Below are 23,903 nucleotides of genomic sequence, written 5' to 3'. Positions count from 1 at the left end.
CTCCATGAGACAGCTCGCCCTTCTTGCATTTTTGTAGCAGTCAGCGCTGGTTGCTCTGGGAGGAGTGCCAATTACATTTGTTCTACTAGTTCTAGCTCTGGAAGGGGCCTCCTAGCCACGTGGTTCAGTACCTGTGTCATCAAGTACGGGTTGCATATTTTTGATTAATGGGCCTTAAGGTAGTTTTCCATCTCCCTGTGTATATAATATGCCCAGTCCTCCTCCTTTTCTTCATGTACCTTTGCGATTCTATTCAATGGTATCCTGTTGTACCGGTCCACTGGCTTCACCTGCATGATTAATGACATTGCCCTGCATGCCTTCTTTGTGACTTCATCCTTGATGTTCTCATATTCAGCTCCATTAGAGTTGTAGGATCTCTTCTTCAACATAGCATCCAGAGGCATCTTATCAAAGGCATGTGTGTGTATCTTGACTGGTGGTGGGAGCTGCAGAGATTCACAAATTAGATCTTCTATTATCAGGACCTGTTCTGTGGTGCCATCGCCTTTTGTTACTGTACCCCGCTTGGTGGCTTTGTCATACATCTTTATGTATTCTGCACAAGGCACTGTGTCTATATTCCTAGGGAGAATCTGTGACATCTGCTGAGGCCCACCTTCTCTCCAGGTTATCTTTCACTTCTGCCTCTTCTAGAATCTGGAGGCACTTGGGGCTGTGATATTGCAACGCCACCTTTCCATGTGCCTTGTGGATCTCCTTGCTGATTATGGCAACATGGAAATCCTGGGTGTATGGACCTAGGTAGTTCATCTTTGGGCCTTGTGTTGGTCTTTTCTTCTGGCTCACCGAGGATCTCATAGCACTAGTCTGTGTTACCGCGGGGGTCTCTATGACTTCTAGGTCTGAGGTCGACATCTATACATGTAAAAAAGATCAGTCTATAGACTGGTGGGGCATGTGCCACTCCTTGTTGTTGTCTTTTTTCTCTTTTCTTTGCTCTTCTTCTTTTATTTAAATAATGGCAAGAAGGTTAATTATGATGAGAAGGGTGTTAGTGGTGTGAGAAATAAACGAGGTGTGTTAATTGTGATATTAAAAAGGTCAAATTATGTACCATGAAAGTGCAGATGTTAAAAATGTGAAAGTGTAGGTCGTGAGGGGTAATCCCATGAACCGGGGAAAAACCATGAGATGGATTTCCGTGAGATGGAAATCCGTGAGAGTTAGTTTCATGAAATGGATTTCCATGAGATGGATTTCTATGAGATAGATTCCCGTGAGAAGGAAATCTGTGAGATGGATTTTCGTGAGAAGGAAATCTGTGAGGTTTAGTTTTGTGAAACGGATTTCCGTGAGAAGGAAATCCGTGAGGTTTAGTTTCGTGAAACGGATTTCCGTGAGATGGATATCGAGCTCCATAAGGGTATGGATATGACATTGTTGCCCTCGTTCAATAGTGTTTTCCTCTTCTCCCATTGGATATTACAGTTGCTCGTGCAAATCTAGGATCGCCGTAGGATCATTTCCTCTTCCATGGAACCTACAAGCATGACAAACACCTTCCCAACCAAGGAATTATTTCTGATGGAAATATTAACACTTAAAAATCCCTTAGCTTTCACAGTTGTCAAGTGCACACTACGTACTTGTACGTTGGTGGTTTCAAGGTGCGGTTTATCTAAGGCTACCCATGTCTCATATGAGATCAGGTTATGACTTGATCCCGTATCTATCAATGTATGCAATGCTCGTTGTATGACATTTAGCCGTGAGAGTCCTACCTTGAGTCGTGCTAGGTCAATGTTTAGTTCCTCTTTATCTAGGAGAGTTAGTGAAGCCATGTTCACGTGCAACATTCTCTTCTCTAGAGTATCTCTTTGGCTTTGGCCTCCCTTGCCTTAGCCTCTTCTTGAGCTTGATGATGGAATTTTCCTTTTGCAAGCTACTTTTGTTGTTTTAAGAGATGTTCTTGCAAGAGCATCTCTTGGGTCAGTGGTCCAAAATATTTTTTGAGTTTGCTCCCATTGACGTAACCCTCCATATGTACGCTCTCAATTGTCTCAATTCTAACTGAACCCTGAGGTGTGATCTTAGACACTCAGAAGGGTCCTAGGCCTTTGTACTTGAGTTTCTTTTTCTGGGTGCTTCCTACACCATATATGAGGATAAGGTCCCCCATTTCTAATTCTTTTTGTTTTAAGTTTTTGTCGAACCAATGTTTTCTTTGTAGTTTTTCGACCATGAGTCCGTGTGATGCAATTAGTTTGGTCTCATCAAGCTTCTCTAAATCGATTAGCCTTTTAGCTAATGCATTCTGTGTCAGACGTTCTTGCACCACAATCCTTAAGCTCGGAACAACTAGGTATTCCATAGGCATTATTGCCTCAACACCATAATCTAGACGGAAGGGAGTTTATCTTGTCGATACCTTATATGATGTTCGGTATGCCCATAAGGCTACTGTTAGATTATGCTCCCAGTCCATTAAACTTGCTTCCAAAGTTTTCGTCGAGATAGTACACAAAATCTTGTTTGTAATCTTTGCTTAACCATTAGCCTCTGTGGATAATAAGGTGATGATTTCTGGTGGACTACTAAGAATCCAACAAGTAAATGATCAATCACCTCATTAATGAAATGTGAACCGCGATCACTAACTAATTCTAATGGGAAGCCGAATCTCGAGATAATTTGCTCATATAAGAATTTTGATGTTGTTCGTGCATCAGCTCGCTTCGAGGCTTTGGCTTCTGCACATTTGGTGAAATAGTCTGTGGCCATGATTACATATCGGGATTGTGAGATGGATGCACCGCTAGACTAATGGGTCCAACAAAATCAATCCCCCATTTCTCAAAAGGCTGTCTTACAATAACAGGGGTAAGCAGCATCCCATCCCTTTGTTGCAAGATAGCAAATCACTGACATTCCTCGCACCTTTTGACAAACTCTATGGCATCCTTGAACAACGTAGGCCACCATAGTCCTGCTTGAAGTACCTTGCAAGCCATAATCTATTTAGCAAAATGCCCTTTGGCTATCCCTGAATGAGCTTCATCCAATATCGTGAGACAAACTTATCTTCTTTCAAGCATCTTCTTAGGACATTTTCCTTACCTAGCTTATATAGTTCTACCGCAAATTAATTGATAAGGTGCAGCAAGCTTAATAAGACGCTACATTTTATCTTTGTTCAAGGGTGTTTCTTGTGAAGAAACATAAGCTAGATAATCTGATATCGCCTCGCTCCATTCGGGCACCATGTCCAATTTGAACAAACAAGCATCAGGGAGGTCATCATCAACACCAGTTGTTGGTTCCCCATTTGGAGTTCTTGACATATGATCGGCCAACACATGTTGTGTCCCCTTTCTTATCGTAAATGTAAAGTCAAATTCCAATAGTAATAGCAACTAGCATGTGATTCTTCCCGTGGTGCAAGGTTTGTTCACCAAATATAATAAGGCCTGATGGTCCACAAAGAATACGAATTTGTTGGCCAATAGGTAATGTTGATACTTCTTGACTACATAAACCATGGCCAACCCTTCTCGTTCTGTGGTAGTGTAATTCACCTCTACATCATTCAATTGATGACTAGCGAATCAGACTCGATAGTCCAATTTGAATTCACCGGGTTGTGCTAGTACGCATCCAATAGCAAAGTTCGATGCATTGATATATGCATATGAAATATGAGGTCCTAATTGGGTGGTCTTAGAATTGGCGTGCTAGCCAATGCCTGCTTCAATCGATCATATGCTTCCTGGCATTCCTTAGTCCATTCAAAGACAAAGAGTAGCTTGTACAATGGCCTGGCAATTTCAGCATAGAAGATTATGAAGTGGCGGTAATACCCAACATGGTCCATAAATCTTTATACACATTTGTAATGCTGGCAGTTCCAATATCAAATTGACCTTGTTGTCATCCATGGATACACCGTTCTTTGAGACAATGTGTCCCAATATCACACCGTGTTTGACCCAAAATAGGCACTTTAAAGGGTTTAGGGATATACGATATAATCGACATCGCTCAAACACCTTCCTTAAGCAAACCAGATGGTCTGCCCATCGAGAGTGTGCACAACACAGATCATCAATGAATACCTCCAACCACTTTTGCAAGTAGTCTTTGAAGGCTCTGCACATCATTGGAATGTTGCGGGGGCATTGGTGAGACCGAAAGGCATGCACATCGTTGGAATGTTGCCGGGGCATGACTTTGTAATGCAAACGTCCCCCACATTGTATTGAAAGTTGTTTTATGCTAGTCTTTTGGTGATATAGACACCTGATTATAGCCTGAAAATCCATCCAAGAAGTTGTAAGCTTCTTCATTAGCCACTCTCTCCAAAACATGTTTCGGATAGGGCAATGGATAATGGTCTTTCCTAGTAGCTGCGTTGACCTATTTAAGATCGACACATACCCTAAGTTTCCCATTATTTTTTGGCACTATTACGATTGGTGACAACCAATCCGTATGTTCTATCTCATAGATGAAATCCACAACAATGAGTTTATCGATTTCCTCCTTTTTACGATTGCCACATATTTAGGATTCATCTGGTATGGTTCCTGCCTAGTTGGTCTCGATCCTTCCATGATTGTGATCATATGTTGCATCACCTCAGGTGGTACACCCTTCATCTCCTTGTAGTTCCAGGCGAAACAATCCTTAAGGAGTAATGAGCTCATTTTCTTCAACCAAAGCCAAGTCCTTTATTAGCGATATAAATAGGTTTGGCTTCCTCCCCTGGTCCCGCAATATCAACTTCCTTGACTTCAGCTGGTGGGCCATCGTATGATGTGGAACGAGCTCATTTTCTTCAACCAAAGCCAAGTCCTTAATTAGCGATATAAATAGGTTTGGCTTCCTCCCCTGGTCCCGCAATATCAACTTCCTTGACTTCAGTTGGTGGGCCATCGTATGATGTGGACAGCCCATCTTCCTAACTCTTTTTGCCCCATCAGTTGGACCACTTTCCGTTCGTTCAATTGTGTAGGTTTTGAAATGGTATAGTACTGAAAGCAAGTCTGGTTTATCCTCATTCTCACTTTTTGTTTTAGCCATGACTTTTCTAGCCTCTCACTCAACTTTTGCCAAAGCTTTGTTTCATTTTTTATGCCCAACTTTCATAAGCTTAGGCGTTTCTGGTTCTTGAAGGATGATTTCCTCCTTATGTTTCCCTTCAAGTGATATCTTACTCAATTCCTCATCCCAATCCATAGAAAACTCAGGCTTCGAGGAATCTCAACCATTGGGCATCCGTGGGTTTTTTACATAATAAGGCATTTCGTCGAGCAATATATCATTTATGCTTTCGCCATCTTCTAAGGCATTGGGAACTAGTGTACGGCCTTGTGATCCAGTCCCTTCTATGCTAGACGCATCCGTTTTTGATTCCTCATCAATGGTTTGCCAATTGACCATACAGACAGAGGTAGTGGGAAAGTTCCAGATTCCACATATTGGGTCCCTCTGGGTTGCATCACATCTATGGTAGCTAGCACATGCATCCAGTTCTCACTGAAATCCCAAGGAGTAAGTGATGCATACATTTCCATTTCCTCTTCTTCTTTGGAATTTTCCACTGTGGGTTGGCATATTTGTACGGATGTGGTCCGCTTAGTTGTGACCAAATCATTACCAAACAGTTGCCCTTCCACGGGGTGTGCTCTCCACGTTCTCATATCTATCTTTAAAATTTGTGAATCCCTATGCACATACACATGATCTAATGCCCAATCGTGCACCAATTTGGATTCCCTCATCAAGCGTCTCCCCAATATTATGTCATATGAGTCTGGTTGGTGCTGAAAGTCCATTACTACAAATGTATGATGGTAGTAAATCGTAAAGAGTTTGAGTTTCACATTTTCCAAAGCCCTATGGGCCTTGAAGATGTTTCGTCTGCCATTTTAACAATTAGATCTGCTCTTTTTAGATTGGGTTTTCCCTAGTTTTTCCAACACCGTTTTGTGATGATGCTAACCCCTAGCCCACCATCTAGGATAGCTAGTGCCTGGTACCTATTATTATGAATTGGGATTGTAGCATTAGTGGTGTCACTTTCGTAATAACGCCCCAATTGATTAATTGGTATCTTGACGACTCTGGTTGTTCTTTCCATGGTGTGTTTTAAGGTTCTTTCTACCAGAGGTGACAAAACATTCTCTGTAGTGTCGGTCGTGCCTTCTACCCATTCCTTTATTGCCATAATGTTGGTGAACTGCGTAGTAGTTGTCTTAATGGCACAGAAGTGGACATTACAGCCGTGAGGTTGCCTATGTCCCTGGGTTCTCTGGCAATTAAGGGTTCCTTCCATGTGTGTGTCTCGTATCCATCCCTAGTGAAGGAATGGATGGACTCATCTTGCGCATCTTCCTCAAACATTCTTGACATTGTCTTTGCTTGAGATCCCTCTTCCGGCTCTTCTAGAATTGGAGTAGGTACATCCAATTCTCTTTCCCTTGTTGGTTCGTTTCTTGGATACATTATATCCCTGACCCGGTTAGCCCTTAACTTGGCTTCATGAAGCTGTTGACATTCTTCTACTAAGGCCTTGGCATCTTCGAGCTTCCTTATCTCCTCTTCGTCATTTGGGTATTCCCTGACTCCTTTAGGGGTTGATGGTCTTTCCCCTTGCATCTCTAGGTTAGGCTCTTTTTGGTTAACCGCTTGATCCCTTTTTTCTCTCGATTGGGTGGATCCAGTGTCGATCGTATCTTCTTCGGATCCATCTTGGATTGTGACCTTGGTGTCACCCTTACCCACTTTTTTCACTCTTCTTCTCTGGCCAATTTTGGAAGTGGTCACATCTACGCGGTTCTTCCACTTGTTCCCCAATTAGGCATGGGCTTGTGTCAGGACATTGAGTGGCGTGATATTTTCAGGCTGCACACTAATGGTCCGAAGGACGGTGGCCTGGTTAGAAGTGGAAGTCGAACCACTTGAGTAGTATGGACAATCCTTGACCAAATGATCAATGCCACATTTAGTAGTACAAGTAAGTACTAGCATGTCATTGGGCGGAGCAGTCATTTGCCGGGGTTGGTGCGTATGAACCACATTCTTGTTTGGACACTCAGTGATTCGATGATGTGGCCCACTTAACCAAAACATTGTAGCGGTCCTCTCCTCATATTTGAGTTTATGTCCTTACCCTTCCATTGTACCGTGGTTTGAAACATAAGCACTGGCGTGTTATTTTGTAGGACATAGAATTCTGGTGCGATTTTTGCAGCCTCCTCATAGTACTCTCCACTAAGTCCTACTTACCGTACCATATCAATATCTTTTGTTGGCTCTTCAATCAATACTTAGTCAATTTTAGCCTATGGTGGTTGTGGTGGTAGAGGTGAAGTGTCATCGAAACATCCCCCTAGGTAAATAGGAAGAGCTGAGCTATCCTGTATAGCTGCTGTAGTGATTCGCAAAGGTGGTGCCGATAAGGCCAATGGAGCTTTAGGTGCCGACAGCTGTGTAACTATTTGGAACCTTGGATATTTGCACATGGAAGTGTCATGATTCCTTAATTTTACACAGTGTGCACAATAGAGTAGTGGCCTTGCTCTTAAGTGTGGACATTCGGTGGTAGTGTGATTCAATCTGCACATAGAGCACCACACCAATTCCTTATGGGGGTAAAGATGGGTATGCCCATGCCCATATGTTTCTCTTCCTTCCTTTACCTTCAATTTCCAGTATGGCATTACTGAGCTCGTCTTCCATCGTCATGTTTCTGACTTGCTTGCTTCGAGCTCCAATCTCTTGGTGACTTGAAATACGCAAAGTCATTGCGTCGAAGATATTCTAACATCTTCTGGTTGTGCAATTCCAGCATATTATCTTTATATTCAATTGCCAATTTGCAACATGCATCTAGAGTAGCCGATCAGGCTAATACTAGATAATCATGCATCTTGTGGTCTCTCTAACTCCCCTCCGGAAGCAAGGCAATAATTGATCATCAGTTAGTCTTTCCCGTAGTTTGCACCTTGAATTTAAGTGCTTTAGTCGCGCGACACATAGTCTCTCATCGACTCCATTTTCTTTTGTTTGATATTGTGTAGATATGCCACAAGACTCCATTTATTGCCACTTCTGGCAAAGCTGGGCACAAACACATTCTTGAGTCGTGTGAAGTTAACCTTATCCTTGGGTTTGAGGGTTCGGAACCACTAATGTGCTTTCCCTTCTAGGGTCAGTGTGAGAAAGCATGAATCATTATTACATCACTGGCTGGCCCCCAGGTTTCACATGTGGATTCAAAAATCTCTACATGTTGAATAGGATCCCCATCCCCATAGAATTTTTGAACGAGCTTGGAAATGATCTGTGGCTTCATTTGGGAGGGTAAGGATTCTAGAGCAGTGCCTAGTTTCCTGACCATTCCTTGGCCCATTTCTTGCGGCCATATTCAACAGATCCGTCCTTGTGGTTGCATTAAGATGGATGGTTGGATCCACACTTGGTGTTTGAGGAATCGTTCCCTCCCTACCTAGACCTCGTCCTCTTCCTAGCTTGGCTCTTCTAGGCATCTCCGGTCTATGGGATGGTCTAGCCACTTCATTTTGGAATGGCTCATCATTAGCCACCTCTGTACGCCTTTGCAAAATCAAGAGTTCCATGTCCTATAGGAATGTGGGATGATTAATCATCTGCTCAATGTCCTTTTTGGTGTACAAGCGGTCTTCCACTTCACCCGCTGCTCTTGGTAGGTTATCGATCAGGAAGATCCTAGGTGAGTGGCCTGAACCCACACTCTTTTGATAGGAAGATCTTGGGTGATTTGATGCACTATTGTCACAGGAGTGAGGTCATCTCCGATGAGCTGTCTAGACCTCCAGTGCATGTGAATATGATTTGATAAGCTATTTTGCTGCCCAAATTAAATTTTGGTCAGAATCTGTCGACTTGTTTTTGAAGCCATGAGATTGCAGAGAACAGTTCACGCCATGATGTGTCAGGAAGCGGTTCTCGTCCGTGAACAATTTTCTACACTTTCACGTGTTTAAATTTTTTGCTTTTTGGACTGAGAATTTCACATTGCCTTGTTATGTTTTTCAATGTTCTCAAGACTTCCTTGGCCTTAATCCGATAGTACCAAGTTCATGAGTTTGATTTGATTAAGGCGTGTGAAATTATAGAAAAAGTTCACACCGTGAAGAGATAAGGTTTCACGTCATGAAAAGCAATTGATTCACGTCGTGAACTGAAAATGGTTCACGCGTGAAGTGCTTTGAAATAGTTTATGTCGGAACGATTTCTGCATATTCACGATTCTTAATTTTGTTAGAGCTCATGGTGTCAGAGGTGTCAAGATAAGGCTACCTATTTTTGGCAAGGTAATCCCGTGAATTACGTCTCTAATCGCGCAGCATTGATGCCGAGAGCGGTTCACGGCATGAAGTTGTGAAAAACGGTTCACGTCATGAACTATTTTCCTGCAGTTTCACGTGGGAACTTCTCGCATCGACTAAGGTGATTTTGGGTATAAAATACTTATCCAACTGTTTCCAAGATGATTGTGCCATGCCTAGGGAATGTAATACAAGCTCAAGGCACAATCAATGGCTCCTTATTTTTTTTATTTTTGTAATTTTTTAAAAAGAAGGAAAAATAGAGCACCAACTCGCTTGTTCACGTTGATGATTCCAGTGATGCAAACATCAAAATTAACTAGAAAAAACAATGAAGCTCTCTTTCAAGACCACTCCACCACACAAAAACACAACAAACACAACCAATTTCTCATGATTTTTCACTTCCACACAAGTCTTATTTCCTACACAATGCACTACCAGAATGCAAAGGCAGTCATGAATCTTATGCAATGGGAGCTGAAACTCCAAGAGGAAGGAAGAAACAAAGGTGTTTTCCCGGCAGTGGTGCCAAAAATGTTATGGGCTACCACACCTCCAAGAGGGAACTCAATGCATTCACCTAAGGGAAGAGTAATAGAACACAACTGTCGTAGGGCACTAACCAATGCTTCGAACTTGAGTCCCTTGAGGCCTCCAAGCTCACTTGTTAAGCTCCAATCCTCTAAGCACCACCTCCACGTTGTCATCGTAGAGTCACTCGCACCATCGCATAAGGCAATCACTCTCCAACACAAGCATAAGGCAATCACTCTCTCTCACTTTTTTGACATGAGGAGTCTCTTTATTGCTATCACTCATCACACTCAGATCATCCACATAAATAACTATCATAGTGAATCCAAACCTTATCTTTCTTTCACATGAGGGAAATGATAAATCTCAAATCTAATACATGAATACAAGATACTTGCTTATCTTATCAATCCAGCCTATAGTGCCTATTTCAACACACACAAATCCTTCTTTAACTTGTTAAAAAAATTGGTGCAATAGGTACTCAGAGAATTCCTCTTGCAAGCCTCTATTCAAAAATGAATTCTTCATTTGGTGAAGAAACTAGCCTCTAGATGCAATTAATGGACCACACATCTCATATTTGTGATCTTGGCAATAGGACTAGAAAACTTTCCATAGTCAATCCCATATGTCTGAGCAGATACCTCACTTTAATGATTTGCCCTGTACTTATTATTAAATCACTCTATAGGTCACATGGTTTCATCCGTTAGACCAAAAAGTTGCTTTGCCATCTTACCCACTCGAATGGGTACTTATGTTTTGTGATAGGATGTTGGAACATATAAAGCTTCTTTGCCATCTTACACACTTGAATGAGTACTTATCTTCTATAAAAGGACATTGGAACATATAAAGCGGCCTTACCTTGTGCTTAATGTCAAGGAGGGAAAGTCTAAGGATGTGAGGATTTTTTATACATGCTTGCTTTAAGGTTCGTAATAGAGGTCAGACCAATTTTAAGTTTGGCTTGCCTATTGTGAAAACTAGTCACTTGTATGTAAGTCATTTTTAACAATATGCAATACAAAATCATTCCCTTACAAAACAACAGAATACTTGTGAGCTCTTCTCTTCTCTCTTGTTTCTTGCATGTATACTATTAAATCTTGCATGTTTAATGGATGCTTGCTAGATAGGATTGGTTGTAGGTTTCTGCTTGCATTATCTTCTCCTTAGTCCCTTGCCTTCTATGAGAGAGAAAAATTATGTAATACTTTCCCATGGCTGTGTGGAAATCGGCAATGGCTGAAGAAACACTAGTACCTTTTGCCTATCAAATTTCACCCTTTGTTGATAGGTGATACATGCACGTACATGTGCCTCTATGTCCTATGTAGTTTCTAGATTCGTCAAATTTGGAATGATCAACACTGAACCATGTGTAGTTGTATCTTTCAATTTGAGGAATGCATCTCTCTCAACATCAATCCATTTAAATATAGCCTTGTTCTTTGTCAAGTCACATGTAAAGGAGAAGCAATCCATGCAAAGTGCTGAATGAACCTATGGTAGTAAGAGCATAGCCCAAGAAAACTATGGATTTCATGCATCGATCTCAATCTGCGTTGCATTTTCATAGCTCTAAGGCAAAGCCTAATCTCACATGCTTCCACCATGAGGTAAGCTCTTGAACATATTTTGTATCTCTAATGGGGACTAGCCTAGGGCTTAGCTCCATTTATTTGTCCATTCCAAGCTATTGGGATTTACTCAATTTCACCCAGTGTGTTGATTAGGAGATCACACTTGTAAAAACATATGGTTTTGGAGTTATTGGATGTGTTTAGTTGTTTTTTTATTTTGATTTGAAGTTTATTTGCATTATGGAATTTTGGTTTCATCCTATTGAAAGGGAAAAACCTTTATTTCATTGGTGATTCACAATGAAATCTAAGCCTAAGAGGCTTAGATTTTTTTTGCATTAAGACAAGAAATAGCTTAGCAATTGTGATTAGTAGTGGAATTCACTCTGAAAACATAGCTCCATTAGGGTGGATTAGAGGGTGGGATAGTCAATTATATTAATGCATTATATAACTTTTCATGCATTGTTTAAATTGGAAGTTTAGAAGCCTTTTTCATATTTTTTTGTGCATTGTTTAAATTAGTAGCTTAAAAGCATGCAAATCCATCAAAAAAACACTTAAACACTTGCATACCTACCATTAACTAGAATTAGGATTCTTAATCACTCTTCATCAAGTCCATAAAATCTAAATGGCTACCTTAGAAGCATGCAAATCCATTAAAAAACACTTAAACACTTGCATAACTACTATTAACTAGGATTAGGTTTCTTAATCACTCTCCACATCAAGTATGAAAAATCTTTTAAAAATACCAAAAATCAAGCCAAATCAGGTCTTGAGTTGGGGATGTGATTCCATTGCCCCACACCAAAAGATGTGTGTTGAGACATGTGAGCCGTGTCAACATAGATGCATGAGCCATGGGCTTGGACATATGAGCCTATAGACATGAGTCTCGAGGTACCTAGCATTGTACCAACCAATTATTACCATCTTAAAGACTTGTAAGTACTTACCTACTCGTGTTCTTTGAGGATTTTCTTGTAACATACAATCTATCCCAGCCCCAAATTTTAAGAAAAATTCTTCCTTGGAGAGTTAAAGTGTAATTATTTTCCAAATAAGTGCACACTAGACCTATCATAGGCCCACTTCCTAAAATTCAATGCCCCAAGTAGGCATATTTCATAAAAGGAAAGTACATGAGCCTAGTTTATACAAAAAAGATGCAAACTTGTATAGATAGGAGCCTGAACATGTTAGCCTGCAATTGTGAGCTTAGACACATGAACTTACAGTCATGAACTTAGACACGTGTGTCTAGAGGCGTTGTTAAGAGGATTTTGAGAACCCCAAAGTGGATGAAACAACACTAGGATTTAGTGTAAATAGCTTTAGTGTATCATTGATGTCATGTTTTTTTTTTGTAGGCAGCTATGAGGTTCCTAGCTTTGATGAGGTTCCTAGCTTTGATGCACTTTTTTTTTGCTATGTTGTCATCATATTTGTACATATAGCATGGTGTGTATGTGTCTACGTGAACTTACTCCTATCTAAGTGAGGTGCCTGATTGTGCTTGTGGTATGCATGGGCCGTGTGAACACTTGATGCTGCCGTAAATTAACTTTAAACTTTAAGCTTTTAAAAAGCACATGGTTGGAAGATGGAAGCCAATGGTGGCTGGTGAATATGGCGCAATGCCATGCAAAGGTGGAGAGAGATTGGACATGGTAGCATGCACCAAGGCATGCCAGCTATGTGGGCACTCATGGGGATAACGGGCTACTGCTATCAACAATGGTGGGGAGGTGATTGCGAGATGACATACATCAATGGAGGGAGAAGTGTAGATTAGTTCGTGATGGCATGGCATGCTTACACGAACATGGTTGAACACATGGAGCAAAGGTGACATATAAGCATGCAGTAATAAAGATGGATATCGTGAGGCTGTGAGGGCATGTGGGACAAACCAGAAGGATACCAGATTCTCGTCATGTGTGTTTGTGAGGTGTGGGATATTGTCTTGACTTTTCCATTGATATTCTGGAAGTTCATCTATGAAGGGAAGGTGTTGGGTATGCTAGGCCGTCTCAGAGGTTACAGCTAGTGTTGAGAGAATCTCTCTCTCATCTTCGAGGTATTCTTACACACTTTAAGACCTGAAGCAGCCAGAGGGAGGATTGTGACAACTTGTACAGAAGAGGAGCCGGATCTTCATCTGATTGGCTTCAACGTGGTTGTGCAATCAGTGCACAATCGTTTTGCCAAAAGCATGATCTCCTAGCTGCTGAATTGTGTTATTCAAAATCACCTCTGTGTCGTTGACATCCCCTATTTTCTCCCTTGTGTGCTATGATTAAATCATTATTTTATCCTTAGTACTTGGTCCTAAAGTCACACAAGTTAGATGTATTGGACTCCCATTTTCGATGGTGTTGTCTAGTCACACTGAATATGAGTGGTTCATCCTTTTGCGTGTGCCTGATATGATGGGGATATTATGCGATTCTCCCAAATCGATTCCAACTTACTCAAGGTCATTTACCACATGGAAATCTGTGATGAGGAGGAGAATATTTAAATTTCTTTTTATTGTAATAATTTAGTCTCATAATCCATCTTTGCAATAAAATCCTTTAAAATCATCCCAGTATATTGTAGTGGTTCGTGCATGTGTTATCTTCAATATAGTTCGGGTCTGGCTGAGTCAAGTGGCTGGTGTTTTTAATCTTTTGGATGCACTGTTGAGAGAGGAGAGGCACCCTATAGAGGATCTTAGTGTTATCCTAGTTTTCATAACATCTATTTTGGTGCCTCCTCGGAGGATCTTCCTCGGTGACTGGAGAGAAGCACTCAAGTTAAGTGTGCAACTGTAGTTGTCTGAGTGGAATGGCCCAAGATTTTCCAAAATTTCTTGGGTTGCCAAATGAAGATGCATCCTGATTTGTTGAAGAGTTAGAGATTACAGCTCTGATGAAGGACATAGATACCCCAAAAGTCTTGTCAAATCTTGGCCTATTTTCTTAAAGGAGAGGCTAAGACAGGTATTTGTTCTAAATTTTCAAAGTGCTCATACTCCTTCTTGCAAGCCTGAATACTTTTTAGCTCAATATGCCAGGAAAGAGATCCCAATGGGATTTGGAGGGAGCTTTGTAATTATCAGGTGCCTAATCAAGAAGTAAATCAATATTATTTGATTCACTTTGCTGAATTGTGGAACAATTAGAGAGCTGCTTTGCATCCTAAAGTTCCACCGGAGATGATAAAGAAGGAGATGTTTGTGGCCGGACTTAAGCTAGATCTCATACTAAAAGTGGAGTTAAAGAATCCTGTCCGCTTTGATGAAGCTGTCCGATTCGCTCAAGAAAAAGAGTGGAAAATGAAGAGACTGGGACAGCTAGGGTTCCAAGAGGATCCAAAGAAGAGGCCTATCATCAATGAAGTCAATCCTATTCCTAAAGAAGAACCAGCTCCTCCTTACTCAAAGGGGAAGGATGATTCTTTGAAAGAGGAATTACATGAAGTTGTTTACGAATTAATGAAAAGCATGAGTCTTAATATGGTCGGTGGTGCACAAAGAGGACAAGGAAGGGGGCCATTTGGTGGATAATGAGTCCATCCAATCAAAATGGGCAAGCTACATGGGAAGAAGGAAGGGGTCATGGAATATATCCAATGAATGTACAATGCGTTAATTGTGGTGAATGGGGCCATTACAGTACATACTATGACAAACCTCACCGCATGGGAGGAGACATGTTTCCCTTGCCTTAGAACCTAAACAATAGAGACATGAATGTACAACGCTTTAATTGTGGTGAATGGGGCATCACAGTACATACTGTGACAAATGTCACCGCATGGGAGGAGACATGTTTCCCTTTCCTCAGAACCTGAACAACAGAGCAAATGACTTTGGTGTAGAGATTAAAGATACTTCTCAACCTAGCAGTAATGGTGCGGCCGTGAGTGATGAGAAGGGAAAGGGTAAAGCAGTGAGCCTTATTAGCTTGGAAGAAGAACCAAAAGTGATGCCTATAGTAAGAGAAACAATGATTTTACCAATGGAGAGGCTGGACCCAGCTCAAAGAAAGGGAAGCAGGTGGCATCATAACCGGTGGAACAATCAAAGAAGAAAGCAAAGAAACCAAGGAGACACTTCAAGATAGCAGACCTACCTTTAGGGAAGGAACATGAGGAATATAACTTGGTAAAAGATATAGCTCAATGAAAATCTAATATCACCTTTGGCCAGATGATGGGTATGTGCCCAAAGCTAAAGAGAGAGTGGAAACGAGTAGTGAATCCTGACAAAAAATCTGCTTCAGAACCACTCAAGGAGTGATGCCTGTAGAGGAACTACCTGATATATGCCCAGCATTGAAGCTTGGCATCAAGGTGTGGGCTTGGGAGAAGCCTATACTGATGGGGGAGCACAAATTTCTGTAATTACTGAGTCTTGTATGGAAAAACTTAGATTGAAGATTACCTCTCAATCTGGGTTCAAGATTAGACTGGCAATTCATGCTAAAGTGAAATGTTTGGGCATTGTAACTAACTTAGATGTGGAAGTGCAAATCAATTGTCATGTTATGCCAATAGGATTCAGTGCTTACCCTCTTATCTTGGGAAGGCCCTGGTTGTGAGAAACGTAGGCGCTATTTAGAATTGGGAAGGGGGGTAATAACTGTATACACTCGAATGGGAAAAAAGATGAGCTTCGATATGGTAAGTCATATGGAGCTGAACAAAGAAGAGGAAGGGAGTGCTGAAGGAGAAGAGAGTGATAAATTTGAGGTAGAAGATGAATAGGTATCCTTCCTACTTGGGGAGGAATATCCACAAGAAGTTTAACTCATGGCCATGTATGAAGCTCAAGAGGAGGTAATATTTGAAACCATGGAGAACCTAATGCAGCCAAGGGCTTCCAAACCTCAGCTACTACAGAAGCTAGTAGAGAAGATGCTAAGTGCCAGTCTTACGTCAAAGGAGAGGCAATATTATCTTGCAATGTTTTCCAAATTTTCTAATCTCTTTTTCACTTCTTATGAAGAGATAAGGGGATTTGCAGGTGAACCGCCCAAGATTAAACTGAAGGAGGGTGCAAAACCAATGTTCCAAAAGTTGAGGGTGCAAAACCAGTGTTCCAAAAGTTGAGAAGGTTGGGACAAGAATGGATTCAAGTACTTAAAGAAGAGGTATATAAGCTTCTGAAAGCTAGATTTATCTATGAAGTTAAAAATTCAGACTAAGGTAACTTGGTTGTGATCAGACCCAAGAAGGATGGAAGGTGGCGAGTGTGTGTAGATTACAAGCCTTGAATACAACTACAAAAAGGAATCATTACCCTTTGCCTTTTCTTGATGATATTTTGGATAAAGTTGCAGGGTATGAGAGATATATCATTTGTGATAGATATTCTGGGTATTTTCAGATAGCCGTTACACCTCAAGATCAAGAGAAGACAACCTTCATCACACTTGAAGATAGCCATTGCACTTGAAGATCAAGAGAAGACAACCTTTTCTTGATGATATTTTGGATAAAGTTACATGGCACGAGAGATACATCATTTGTGATGGATATTATGTGTATTTATAGATAGCCATTGCACCTGAAGATCAAGAGAAGACAACCTTCATCACACCTTGGGGTTGTTTTTGTTATAGGAAGAAACTACCGTTTGGTTTAAGAAACACTACTTCCTGGTACCAGCAAATATCAGATGAAGTACTTGCACCATTTTTAGATCACTTTGTCAAGGTATTTCTAGATGGCATTTGTATTTTCAGTTCAAGGAATGAGCATTGCAATAAGCTAGAGCAGGTATTCTCTAGGTTAGACTCAATAATGGGGGAGTAGCTGAATCCCAAAAACGTGCTTTATCGGACAACCAAGGATCAAGCTTCTCGGGCATGTGGTGTCCCAAAATGGGATAGAACCAGATCCAGATAAGGTCAATTCTCTCATTCTGTTACCTTCTCCTACTTCTACAAAACAACTACACACCTTCATTTAGAAGGTAAAATATATGTCAAGGTTTATTCCTTTGTTATCCCAATTGCTATATCCACTTCAGCAAGTGGTAAAAAAGGATCCTCTTCAGTGGGATGAGGAATGTGAAGAAGTGTTTGGCAAGGTCAAAGAAGTATTGGGGTAGATTTCAAATGTAAAAGCTACTGATTTCGACAAGCCGTTTTATGTGAATCCTTCTATTGGGAGAGATGCAAAAGGGGCTATTCTCTTGCAACAAGGGAATGAGTCTAGGTATATGAAAATAGTTTATTATGCAAGTAGAGTGAAGAATGAAGTTGAGAGGAGGTATATAGAGGCAGAGCTTGTGTTGTCAAGCTTAGTTTATGCTTGCAGGAGGTTCATAACATACTTGCTACCAAACCCTCTTTAGTGTTAACTAGTTATCCTCTCTTGCCACACCACAACTTATCAACAATACTAATTTGTCAAGAAGTATGATAAAGTGGATAGTTGAGTTGTAGGACTTTGAGTTCACATTCTTGGTCGAGTCCACATGAGCCTCTTGGGCAATCTTTGTAAAGGAGGTAAAGAAGCAAGTAAAATAATGAAAGACCAGTAGCCTGCTATGCTTATGTACTTTTTTTAAATGGCTCTTTCAAGAAGAGTTTGAATCAAGCCACTAGAGGATGGTGATTTTTGATATGCAAGGGAAAGAAGTGCAAAGAGAAGGGCTTCAGCTGGGGGCCAAAAGCAACAATGAAGCGGAATATTCATCCTTATGTCAGAGCTTAAGGTATGCCTTAGCCTTGGAATCAAAAGGATTGTAATAAAAGGAGATGCTTTGTTGGTAGTTAAGTAGATGTTGGGAGTGTTCGGGACCAAGCATGTTCATCTCAAGGCTTGGGTAGGGCAAGTGAAGAAGTTACTTGGACGTTTTGAAGCTTGGAGCATCCAACACATAGACAAGGAATAGAATCATGAAGCACATGAAGTTGATCAAAATGTAAGTGTGTCCGTGGTATTTGTAGCTAAAGTGAATGGACCTTTATATCAAGGAAGAGAACATCTTCATAAAGAGGAAGCATTCCTCATGAAAGGAAAAGTGCCTCAGGATATGTCTCAAAAACAAAGAGGTCACATTTTGTTAAGAGATGTCAAAGGTTTTGTCTTATTAATGATGCTTTGTTCATGAAAGGGCCAGATTTAGTGTTGAGATAAATCCCATGCAGAGAAGAAATTTATCGTACCTTGGAAATGAATCAGAAAAGGAGGCTGTGGAGGGCATTTTGTGTTCAAGATCACATTGCAGAAGATACTCTTAGAAGGTTATGTATGGCCCTCTATTCAAAGGGATGTACATCACCAGTGCAAGTCGTGTTTCCGATGCCAGAGAATGGGAAGATGAGTGCCGAAGTTTGAACCCAGAAATGCCATTCTTGCTTTTAAACTCTTTGAGAAGTGGGGGATTGATGCAAGTTGACCATTGCCATGACTGCACGTGGAAAATATTACATACTCATGACCATAGATTACCTATCGAGGTGGGCAGAAGCCAAATCTACAAGAGCAATCAATGCAAAAGAGGTATCCAAGTTTGTGTATGAAGGGATTTGTTGCCATTTCATAATACCGTTAGAGCTCCTCTGTGATAAGGGACCTGGCTTCAAAAGTGTGTTTATGGACCATTTATGCGAGAAGCTAAAAATCCAGCATAGGTATGCCACTCCATCCTATGCTCAATGTAACGGGATGAATGAAAGATTCAATGGGGAATTGATACGCATGTTAAGCAAAATGACACAGTCTCATGAAAGGACTTGGGACTTGGAGCTCCCTTGTGCACTCTAGGCTTAAAAAATTATAGTGAAGGAGGGTACTCGCTTCTCTCCTTTCCATCTTCTTTATGGTTTTGAAGCAGTGTTGCCTATCAAGGTAGAAGCACCAGCTTTGAAGTTCTTGTTAAAAGAAAATGAGGAACCACAACACTATTTCAAGAATAGGCTCCTTACACTACAAGTAGCATAATTGGACATGATGCATGCTTTGGAACACTATCAAAAGACCCAAGAGAAAAATCAATGGAGGGCCAATGAGACGAGAAGATAAAAAAAAGGCATTGGTAAGGGTGATCTTGTCCTTTGATATAATAACAAACTAGATAATACTTTCCAAACTAAGTTCCAAACAAGGTGGGAAAGTGCAACAAATATTCTCCGATTGCTCATACCAGCTAGAGGATTTGGATGGAACCCTCCACCAATGGGTACCAACTAAAAAAGTATATAGCAAGGATGATGATGGTCACAAACCAGTCAAGCAAACGAGGAGAAGGATGGAGCAAATTCATGTGAAGGCAACCAAGAAGAGGATGACTCCATGTACTATTTAAAGCCTGTAGGACATGAATGTCCACAGGCTAAGGGGTGGGAAAAATATGTTGAGTGGATTTTGAGAACTGTTGGAATTAGGGTTACAGGAAAGCACACAAAGCTTGGAGAAGAAGAAGTAAGAATGCACACAACACACAATGTGTTAGATTGTGTCAATGTACAAAAGATAAGTTAGCCCTAGAATGATGGGCATATATACAAGCCGGGGAAAAAAACCTCCTAAAGAGGGAAAAAGTGCCCCGACGGTCCTAAGTGTTTTCACACACATCACTGCCTATATATATGGCAACATAGGAGTTGTGGTAAGAGCCTCGTCCCACTAGGGAAACAAGGGGGTCTCTCAATTATAGGGAGGCCCACTTGTCCCACATGTCCATCCCAACAAGAGGAGAAAACGTTAAAGAAGACAATCGATATGCACAAGTTTCAAATAAATCCTATTGGTTCAACGTTGGGGTATACTAAAAAGGATTATGTCTGTTTTCTCATTATTTTTATCCTACTATCCTCATTTTTTAGAAGGATCGAGTTTTCAAAAACCCCGACTATCCCTTTATCCTCTTTGGAGAACCCCCCCACAAGGGTTAAGTAATATAACCCCATAAACCCCACTCCTTGGAGGTGTACAAAGTTTTGTGAAGGGGCTCTTAAGGGGTTGTACAAAGTGTTGTGAATGTGAAGGGGCTCTTAAGGGGTTGTACAAAGTGTTGTGAAGGGGCTCTTAAGGGGTTGTACAAAGTTGTGGTGGAGGGTTTCTAGTGTGAACAGTCCCTTGGTGAGTTTGCTTGGCCAGGAATTAAGCTATGCAAAGACCACTCCACAAGATCCTTGCGGGGCCAAAGAGAGGTGCCCACGTGGAAAGCCTTGGACAAGTATCTTGTAAGTTGGTGGTGGTCATCATGTGGGTCTAGTAGGTGTTGCCGTGCCATGTGGCAAGTGTACGATCGTCTTCTTCGCCTTTGTAGTTTGTGTGGAAGCCAACTTTAGCATTAAACTTTGTCTTGAGCCATTCTCTGTTTCTTTTGGATTCTCTCTAATCTCTCATTTTTATCCATGGAGGATAGAGCTGGCCTAAATTTGATCCACAATTTGCGCCCAATGTTTCATCATCTGCAGCACTAGACATTTCCTGCTGCCCACTGCGCGTTGACATTCACCTTTGAGTATTGCCATGGCTGTCGCAACACCAGATTGCTCTCCCAGAAGACCTCTCGGTGTCAAGCTCATCCAGCATGTGCTCAAGAAGGAGATTTCTTTTCAATCCTATCAAGTATCTGTGCTAGTGCTTACTTTTGTTGCTTACACTCTTTACCATCTGTCTCGGAAGCCAACAAGCATTGTCAAAAGCACCCTTGTGTCCACCACAGGATTATACCTTACGCCAGTTTCTTCTAAAACAATCACGGCACTGCATATCGAGATCATCTCACAGAATGCAACACAATTGGGTGTTATTAGGGGTTGGGCTCCTTTTGATGGAGACTCTGGAACAGATCTTCTCGGAGATATTGATGTTGCTTTCTTAGCTGTGTATGCTTTGGGCACCTTCTTTTCTGGCCACTTGGGCGACCGGATTTGCCTGAGATGGTTTCTTGCAGTGGGCATGGTGGGCAGTGGCCTCTTTGCTTGCCTCTTCGGATTGGCTTATTGGTGGAATGTTCACTGGCTGCCTTACTTCTTCATTGTGCAAATGCTATCAGGGCTTTTTCAAGCAACTGGGTGGCCCTCTGTGGTGACTGTGGTGGCAAACTGGTTTGGAAAGAAGAATAGGGGCCTTATAATGGGTGTTTGGAATGCACACACTTCTATTGGAAATATTTGTGGGAGCTTAATTGCTTCTAGTTTGCTAGATCAAGGGTGGGGATGGGCTTTTCTTGTGCCAGGGATTGCAGTAGCAGCTGGGGGAGTGCTAATTTTTCTCTTTTTAGTGGTGGATCCTAGCATGGTTGGCTTGCCTTCACCACACACAGATGTTGATATTGAGCAATCTCAGAGAGATCATTATACCAGTGTAGATGAAGAGGCAGGACTTCATCATAAGAAGGGTTGTAATGCTAATGAAGGGCAATCCGAGAGAGCTGGGAAGTTCAAAGAAGATGAGAATACAGCCCCTTTGCCGGTAATTTATGAAGGGGAGAGCTGTGAAGTGGGGCATGCAGTGGGCTTTCTTGAAGCATTGGCGATTCCAGGGGTGATCCCTTTTGCTTTGTGTTTATTTTTTGCTAAGCTGGTGGCCTACACATTCATTTACTGGCTACCATTCTACATCAGCAAGACAGGTACTCTACTTACATTCCAGACATTATGATCTTATCGCTTGTTAGATTAAAAAAGGTTGTCAAGTGGGTTGATCAAGTAGGCGCCCACATATCACCTGTGTGCTGAGGGTAATTAAAAAATATAGTTGTATGCATGGTTTATGTGATCTATATACATACCAGCTTAGATTTAACCTGATTATGATACAATTGCATGCTTTCTGGCTGATTTAGCAGTAGCATATATTAGCTTGGGCGCACCAAAATAATTAAGTCGTAGGAATTTTTCTAATGGTGGGAAGGGGGCAATATCTTGCAGAGATTGATGGCGAGTATCTCTCGAAGGAGACGGCTGGGAACCTGTCCACACTGTTCGACGTGGGTGGCGTGATGGGCGGCGTGTTGGCTGGCCATATGTCCGACAAACTGAACGCGCGGGCGATGACTGCGGCCTTGTTCACGTACTGCGCGATACCAGCGATGGCCATGTACAGGGCCTACGGGGGCACGTCGCTGTGGCTCAACGTGGGCCTGCTGGTGGTGGCGGGGCTCTGCGTGAATGGGCCCTACTCACTCATAACGACAGCGGTGTCGGCTGATCTGGGCACCCACGAGCGTGTCAAAGGAAATTCGAGGGCGCTGGCGACGGTTACTGCAATCATAGACGGCACCGGCTCGCTTGGAGCTGCCATTGGGCCTCTCATCACAGGTTACATCTCCCAAGGCCTGGGCTGGAACGCTGTCTTCGTAATGCTTACCATCTCTGCCTTCGTTTCTGGCTTCCTCCTCACTAAACAAGTGACTCTTGAGCTCAAGTCTAGAGCAAGCCGACTATAAGCTCAAGTCTAAAGCAAGACGACTAAACACGCATCATTTTAACAGCTACCTTTTAATTAATCATATATATTTATATATGATTAAATATATATAACTACAAACATGGCCCGTAGCCTATATGTTCTGGCACACACAGAAGGTGACCACCTAAGCTTGTGTATAGGTCACTTATATATTCCAAGGGTTAGACACAAAAACCTTTACCAAATAATAATATCACCCAAACGAAATTATTGACCTAACTAGTAAGACACCTTGTAGCCTTGAACGTCCTCTAGCATTTGCCTCCTACTGCTAGCTTAGAGGACACTTGGCACAAGAAGAGAGTTCATGGGTAAATACAAAACGTTGCACATGCTCTAGTAGCACTAGGCACTCACTATTGGGACTTGAAATAATATTCACCAGCATAGTATGGATGCACTCTCATCTCTTGGAGGGCTCACTTTATGTCCATGTCATGATTACACACTTAACAGACATTATATGTCTTCATGGTTACTAAAAATAATTTCAACTTTGAGTTGATTCAATTTGGCAACAATTTCCCACCTTAAGTGGCCATGTATGACTTGAAATTTCGTTATGATTATATCATGATTCTACCATTGTTTGTTGGTTAACTATAGATTGTAGTCACTTCCAAATTGTGTCCTTGCATTTGGGTAGAAATGGAGAGGGTGGCATGCCATCAAGTACACCCTTCCAAATTGTAGTCACTTCCAAATTGTGTCCTTGCATTTGGGTAGAAATGGAGAGGGTGGCATGCCATCAAGTACACCCTCTTTTATAAGGTCCATAGCTTGTTTTGGTTGTGGGTTGTCTTCTTTATTCTTTTCTTCTTTACCTTCTCTTTCAAGCATCTACTCGTGCTTACCATAAGAAAGCAGTTGAATCTTGTTAACCACTCCATAAATTAACATGGTTTTGATTGTCCAACCTACGATAAGGTGCTTTGTCATCTTACCCGCACGAGTGAGGACTTGACTTTTGTAAGACAGCGTTCAAACATATGAAGCAACTTTACCATGA

General features: G+C 41.5%; 1 protein-coding gene across 1 annotated transcript; it reads left to right on the top strand.

Annotated features, from left to right (window-relative positions):
* Positions 1 to 20,801: 20,801 nt before the first annotated feature.
* Positions 20,802 to 23,390, top strand: LOC147617106 (putative glycerol-3-phosphate transporter 1). The gene is made up of 2 exons (XM_086776347.1): positions 20,802 to 22,055; positions 22,354 to 23,390. The coding sequence occupies exons 1-2, from the start codon at positions 20,948 to 20,950 to the stop codon at positions 22,869 to 22,871; spliced, it is 1,626 nt and encodes a 541-aa protein (XP_086632473.1). The 5' UTR covers positions 20,802 to 20,947; the 3' UTR covers positions 22,872 to 23,390.
* Positions 23,391 to 23,903: the final 513 nt, after the last annotated feature.

This window comes from Cibotium barometz, chromosome 37 (genome assembly GCF_041138505.1).
Source record: "Cibotium barometz isolate CiBa-2024 chromosome 37, ASM4113850v1, whole genome shotgun sequence".
Taxonomy (NCBI): Eukaryota; Viridiplantae; Streptophyta; class Polypodiopsida; order Cyatheales; family Cibotiaceae; genus Cibotium; species Cibotium barometz.
The sequence above is the reverse complement of the archived record's forward strand: the minus strand, read 5'-3'. Positions and strand labels throughout refer to the sequence as shown.